The sequence below is a fragment of the Charadrius vociferus genome, unplaced genomic scaffold (genome assembly GCF_000708025.1).
Source record: "Charadrius vociferus isolate BGI_N301 unplaced genomic scaffold, ASM70802v2 scaffold183, whole genome shotgun sequence".
NCBI classification, from domain to species: domain Eukaryota; kingdom Metazoa; phylum Chordata; class Aves; order Charadriiformes; family Charadriidae; genus Charadrius; species Charadrius vociferus.
In genome coordinates, this window is record NW_009648250.1 from 3,075,879 (window position 1) to 3,083,448 (window position 7,570).

At 39.3% G+C, this 7,570-nt stretch overlaps 1 protein-coding gene across 1 annotated transcript in view; it reads right to left on the reverse strand.

Moving 5' to 3' along the window:
- Window positions 1-2,708: 2,708 nt before the first annotated feature.
- The window catches only part of F2RL1 (coagulation factor II (thrombin) receptor-like 1), a 5,745-nt gene continuing 883 nt past the window's right edge, over window positions 2,709-7,570 (reverse strand). Inside the window, exon 2 of the mRNA XM_009884299.1 lies at window positions 2,709-3,814. Coding sequence (XP_009882601.1) covers window positions 2,709-3,814 — 1,106 coding nt within the window. The remainder of the gene's footprint in view (window positions 3,815-7,570) is intronic.

The following is a 7,570-nucleotide window of genomic DNA, read 5'->3' on the forward strand; positions in this document are numbered from 1 at the left end:
ACACATAGTACAACCTCCTTTTAAAATAAATCATTCTATCAATTAAAACTTTTTCTCAAAAAGCTTTCAACAACACTGCAGTAACATCTAACTCCTAACATCATCGGCAGACCTCTGCTGTTGCTGCAGGTAAGGATGAAAGACTGACCTGCTTTGTCACTCCACAGATGAAGAAGGCTAGAAGGGAGAAGTGGTCAAGGGGATCAGCACTCCCCTTCGCATGAGCTGCAGTGGAGTGGTCCGACTGATTGCTTGATAGTCCCCAACTCTGATCCCATCAGTGATTGGAGAGGAATAACAGAGAGTGTGACTACAGATACAAGCATTATTTGAGATACTTCTGATTAAATGACGAGGAGAAATAATTCTTGTCCCCCAAAAGATTGGCTATATTAAGCATATTCTTTTTCAACTATTTAACAGTGATTTGTGAATCACTAGCAGTATCTCTGTGGTATTATATAGACATATGCAGACAATTCATCATCTTTACAACATACAACCTGTAACCCTTGGACTCCTGGCAGAACACGGGTAGTGCTGCAATCATATAAACCAGATGCCCTTCCTTCACGTTATTCACCACCATATACAGAGCAGGAAGCGCACTAGGCTGTTCAGCAAGACAGAGTACATGTTTATACTCTCTTTATCACACACAGGCTAAGGGAAGAGTTCAGACAGCAGTTTGTGAAGATGGTGCAACCCCCTTCTTTGCAAATCCTTTCAGTGAACTATGACCTCGTATGTATAGTTATTTTCCAGTAACAATGCTGCATTGCATCTTCAGTTAAGTAATAAGTAAGCGATTATTTCCCTGCATTTTTGTCAGGAAACAGGAAGAGCAAACTGTTTATGCCCAAGAAGCATTGTGTTCCACGTCATCTATATAGAGCTGTAAGCTCTCTGCTCCTCAATGAGACAGTTGTTAATATAAGTTGCTATTTTAGCTTGGACCTCTGAAATATGAGCACACAACCTACTTCCATGCTAAGTACCTGCTAAGAGTTAGTACACAAGACCACAGCAGATAAAAGGAGAGATACAGCTTAATTAATCCTTGAGATGAGATCAAATGCATTAAATCCACCTCTTAGTCTTTATTATGTATATGGAAAAAAACTTGTTACTAAAGTTGGGAGAGAACGTGGAAACCAAAGAACAAGACAAGGGAAGGAACAGACTAGCAGACAGAAAAAAGTAATTTATCATATAAACACTTATGACCTCTAAGCTGTACAAGACTGCTCAAATTCTTGCTCCAGTTCAGTCTATCCCCTCCCTCACTATCCATATTTGAAATGGTAAATAATTCCTATCTATGTATCAGCTGTCTCAGGGTACTTTTTGGACTGAGGGCTTTTCCATTTGCTAGTGTTTGTAGGGACCTGGCTACGCCCAAGTCTCAGATAGGTCACTTGGATGCAAGTTCAATGTACAACTTGGTGAAACTTACCAAGACTGCAGGATTTGAAAAAATGCATTTAAATTCTATGACCAAACATATACCCATCAGCTTTTCAGATGAAAAGGACACGCAATTCCATATTCCTGAGTGATGACAAATACTCTAGGTGAGACCAGAGGGTAAGTTATTTTGGAAATCCACTGGGGCTGAAGTTTGCTATCTTGTTAACATGTTTGTTTATATTTCATTACTCCTCCCCAGTTCTGAACTGTTTGGTTTTAGTTATCCGCTAGTAAGATAAAGGAAGAGTTTTGCTATAACAAAATGCATCATTAGGTAAATTTTACTTAACCCATTTAGACTTTCCAGCTACAGTTGTCAGACTTCTAATTCACTATTAGAAATAATATCTTTGTTACCTGAAACCAAGTAAGTTGAAATACTCAGCATTTTAAAAAGCATGTAAAAGCACAGAAGAAAGCACACAACTCGAATGTGTTATTAAAAAAAAATCTTATTTAGATATCTTAAAAAATACAAGGCACATTACATAAAAATCAAATAGCTACTCATCAAAACTTTGTTAAATATCCCCATTTAAGATCACGTACAGGCAAGCGTTAAGTAACAGTGTATAATAACTAACATTTTATCTCAGTGCTAGCTGATAGCAAGTTCAGCTTGTCAACTCAATAGGATAACCTTACAGCCTTCTGCCATGTTAGCATTTACAACGTGAAAAACTTGGAAAACAGTATTAAACTACATTATACTAAAGATAACAGGCAGTCACATTGCTGGACCCACACCAAGATGGTGAAATGGTTTCTCCTTTCCTTCCCCCTACAGTTTCAAATAATGTCCAGTGTAAGCAGGTACACAAAGCAAGGTCCTACATACACAATCTGTTCAACTGTTTAATACATTACAGTTAAAGCCAAACAAAACAGATTTCTCTGTTAATTAAATATACTAGCAACACTACATAACATTCCAGTGACATTTTGTTTTTTAACAACTTTGATGATGAACAAAAATGTCTTCAACCACGACTCACTTTCAAGTCAGCAGCATTTTTGCGGAGCATCAGAAATGTCATGATTTTTTTTCCAGTCCAGTGGGAAGATTTATCTGCTTACAATTTCTACACAGGGTAAGCAGCTGCCAGTTCTGAAATCCAGGCTTCAATGTAATTAAGAAGCAAAGATGTTTCTTCAGACTCCATTATACAAAATAATGTTCGTCATTTACATCCCTTCAGCAATAGTAATAAAAGTTCACTTTTCTTGTAGGATTAAACTCAGTAGGTTGATTTAGTGGTCCCATTTGAGTTTGAAGAATAAGAATTTGATTTCTTGGGGTACCTGCTCGATGAGAGAGACACTTGCATCCTCCGTGTAGTTCGCACACTTCGGCAAAGAAGAGCATTTTTAAGGTTGTCTCTGAAGTCTTTTGAAATATAGTAATAGATGAATGGATCAATACAACTGTTCAAAGTAGAAAGACACAGTGCAATTATGTACGACATATACAGATAGCTCTGGTTGTAGGTTTTGAGAAGCAAATAGTGCACAACAAGCAGCACATTGCTAGGTGTAAAACAGATGAGATACATAGACAGGACAACAATAATGAGTTTGATTGCTCTTTTTCGTTTCTTCCCAGTGCTTACATCTAAGATGGAAGCATGCAGAGTCTTAATCATTAGTATGTAAGCGACAGCAGTGAGGAGAGCTGGGATTAAGAAGAGTCCAATTGCAAGTGAGAGGAAATAACTGAACATGACATGAGGCAAAACATCTTCAGGCAACACATCATGGCAGGTAGTAATGTTAAGATTTGAAATGTATGCTGTCTGATTAACAAGATACAATGGAATGGTGCCCAACAAAATCACTATCCAGATAGCAAGGGAGATGCCCAAGGCAATTTCAGATTTCTTTCTTGAATGCACTATGGGGTTCACTACAACCCAATACCGTTGCACACTGAGACATGTCATAAAGAGAATGGAACAATACATATTTCCATAGAAAAATCCAACAAGTACTTTGCAGAGACCTTCACCAAATAGCCAATTATTGCCATTTACATGGTATGCAATCTTCAGTGGGAACCAGACAACAAAGAGAAGGTCTGCCAATGCCAAGTTAACCATATAAATCACAGCCGGATGTTTCTTCTTTGTTCGGAAAAAAAAGACCCAAAGGGCCATCGCATTGCTTGGCAAACCAATGATAAAGACAATGATATAGACAATGGGAAGAAAAACTGTAGTCAGCTTTCCTTTGAGGGCTTCTTCTACAAATTCATCCACTTTGTATAACTCTTCAGAGGCATTACGTGTATTTGGAACTTTCCGGCCAGCAAAACTTCTTCCTTTTGAACTGCTGGTTCCCCTACTCTCTAAAAAAAAAAAATAAAAAATAATAATAATAATAAATAATTAAGTTGCTGCTACTGAAGCACAGACTTTTTGACCTTTTAAAAAATCAACTACACATCATGATTTACTCTGAAGAATTAAAGAGGGCCTCATCAACAGAAAAATTAAGACTTGTTTTCAAACACAAGTATTTTTCTTCCCTGTGTTTTATTATCCAAAGGCAATCTATATCCCTATTCAAGGATTTTAACACCAACAAAAATGCTTTTCTGCATCACCAGTGATATTAAAAATACCTTGTTAAAACGGCTGTCACGTGCCCCTACCATCTGAACAGTTACAATAGAAACTGCTTCAAGTACCCCAGGGCACCATTATCCTTTCACATGGCAGTGCCAGATTACTCAAGTGCTAGGACTCATAAAACTCTGCAGCAGGCTAACAAAGCTGCAGTAGAAGTTTCCTCAGTTTTAGGTGGCCTGAAAATCAGGTATGCAGTAAAAAAAGAGCATGCTGTCCTCAGACCAGCTAGAACCGAAACTGTCAGAAAGTAATGCCAAAAGCTATGCACAATTGATCTCTAGGGAAAAAAAAAGGGAAAGAAAATGTGTGGTACACTATCTGAATTGAAACTTGACCAGACTAACTTTGTGCATGAAGATGCTACAGGGCCAGTTATCTGGGATCTCCTTCCAATTATGGCCAAGACGGTCAGACAATCTCTGCAGTTTCTAATCAAAGTGCTAGCTGGTAAAGCTGACAGCTATGGTTGCTTCATACACCAGACAGCTACTTCAAGTTTTGCTCTGCTTGTTTGAACACCACAGGGACTTACAAACTGCATGGCAGCCATTCCTGACTGCTCTGTCTTTACGACAGCCTTCAGATAGCTCAGTCCAGAACCTCCCAAGACACCCTCTGGACTCAACACAGTTCTTTTGTGCTAACAGGTTAAACTGCACAAGCAGATACTGTCCATGAACTCCCCCTGTTCCAAAAAATCTGACATCCAGCAAGCTAACCTGTATGTACATGGAACTTGACTGTCTGTCGGATAAGTATTTTTAACCTTATCTCATTTTCTATCAATATTTGCGGATTATTTTAGCCACAGAAAATCCCAACTGGAGTATAAAGGAGAGTCTTCCAGAGCAAGCAGGTTTGCGTACAACAGTCCATGAATAGTGAAGGACAGCCCCTCTTATTCTACAAATAGTTTTCATGCAGTTGCAGAATGAAAAATGTTTACACCTTACATTTAAAGGTATAAGAAATGAATCCTCACACAAGAAATACGCAAATACATAAGTATGCATGTTTTCCAGTATAGGAGTCTCAAAAGTAGCACAACTTTAGATAGCTGTTCCTTTCAAGTAATTATTGCAAGAGTCAGATGTACAGTATTAGCATCCTGTCTAGACGATGTGATCTCCTAAAGAGGTGTACAGAAATACAGCATATATTGGTGTTCTTTAGCGTTTTTAATTAAATTACCCTAGCTCCACTGAAGAAGGATTTGACAATCTGCAGGCACAGATGTGCTTCTCTGGAAAACTGGGGTGTAAGAAAACTGTTTGCGAGTACAATGATGTGGACAAATCTTTGCAGTAAACTGCAGGAAGACTGATGCCTAAATTATACCAACAAAACAACAGTCCTAAAGAAAACGTATTCAAATGTCAAACAGTCATTTTGGCTTCTATGTGGTATAATTACAACAGGGCAGATTTATACAAATCCTGCTGAGATCTTCAAGGCACGTGATTACGTCAGCAATACCGTTAAAAGATTGCAAAGTTTACTCGTATAACACAGAAGTCCCAAGTCCCTAAGCCGAGCTGTGAATATTAGAAGCCATAAAACCAAACGGAAGAACATAGCTTATGTAGACATTAGACAATGTAAATGATAATTAGCTAAGCAGGCTTATAGCTTTACTGAGAGAGGTCCCAGACATGCTTGGAAGCAGACCCTTTATTGTAAGCTGACAGCAGTTTCTCAGAATACTGCTGTAATAAAGCCCAGTGTGAAGTGCTCTGTTAAGCAGCTGTCCATCAGTAAGTGGCTGATATTATCGAATTGCACTCATACTATTTGCATTCCATTGCAAAGACTTAAATTATTGTAGAAAACTGGTAGAGCAAATACCACCACCTTGTTCTTATTAGCGTTCTGTGATCAGACAGAAAGCAATGCTTTGCAATTGATGTTCATAGGTTGGGTTGAGGAAAAAAAAAAAAGCTCACCAAAAAGCCCTTAAGCGTTAGTGTGACACGAAAGAGTAAGAGCTATAATAAAGTGTAAAGTGGATCGACTGACACATGATCCACAGACAGGACTTAATATTACAAGAGTGACAGAATAGAGATAAAAGGCTTGTTTTATTTTATTTTTGAAGACATAGTCAAGCTAAATGAGTGATTTCAGAGACCAAGTCTTGCTTTTATGCTGACTTTTAGTAGTCCCAGCCTCAAAAGTCCTGACTGCAGATACCGCAGCTTTTGTTAGCCCTACTGGCACCCACATAGGGAGACAGTTTAGTGTCCTGTTTCTCTTTGCAGTTAACACTCCCTCAGAGAGCAACCAAACCTTTGTTAGGTATGTGCATTTTCTACACCCTTTTCTTACTCTTTCTGTGCTTGCAGTTTTCCATAACAATTGAGTTCTTTTCCAAGCCGAGTTTCACCCTGCCTGACTCACATACAGAGAATGCAGTTGACTTGCTAATCTGCCCACGGGAAAAGTCTCCCTTGGCATCATGTGGAAAAACGTACTCTCCTCCCACAACAAAAGACTGTTTCAACACCTTTGCCATTTGTCCAGAAGATATAACCCACTGCATACCAAAAGAAGGATTATGCCTACCCTGCAGACACAAAAGTGACAGCAGCAGAGTATCCAAATTAACTAGCTGAGGCCATGATAGTAAAACCCACACAGGACTAAGGTTAAGATTACCCCGACTTTTGGATCTGCAGCTTAGATTCACCACAACAGCATTAGCCTGTTTGAAAACAGCCACAATCATGTTCCCAGGCTTACAGCGCATCTCCCTTGGTTGGCATGGGAGCACACTTCCAGCTCATTTCACCTGCCAGAAGACCAAGCACCCAGCTAAAATTTTTAAGCAGACTATTTTCGCCCACCCCCCCGGATGATTCCAAATTCCCCTCGGCCCCCCCAGGTCAGATAACTAGGATATGAAGAGGCAGTCCAGTATCAGAAACTCCACTCCGAACAACAAACTTTGCATCTACTTAGTATCTATTTGTTGAGAAAACAGGACCTACCATAAGCTTGGCTTCAATATTTACACAATCTTTACGCATATACTTTTATTACGTAAATAAGCCTAGGATGAACAAACGCAAAAGGACACAGTGCAAAGGCGTGCGCAGATATAGCAAGGGGGTTTACTGTAAGAGGTAGTGAAACACATACTCCAGAGCAGTAAAATATTAAAATGAATGACTGGGTTTTCCTTCCCCCCAAACACCACTTACGTTCGATACGAAATAACATAAACTAGCAAAGATAAGGATAAAAAAAAATAAATCCTAACTTTTAAGAGTTGGGGAAAAAAAGCGAGAACACGATCTTTAGTGTTTGGTTTTTTTGTTGGGTTTTGTTGTTTTTTTTTTTTTTTTAATATTTATATACAGCTTTTAGGCAGGTTGCTATCCCAGAACCAGATCGGGGGCAGCACCTTCGCGGGCGAAGCCAGGCCACGCGTGCCATGCCGCTCCTGCGGACAGCCCACGCAGGCCGCCCCGTCC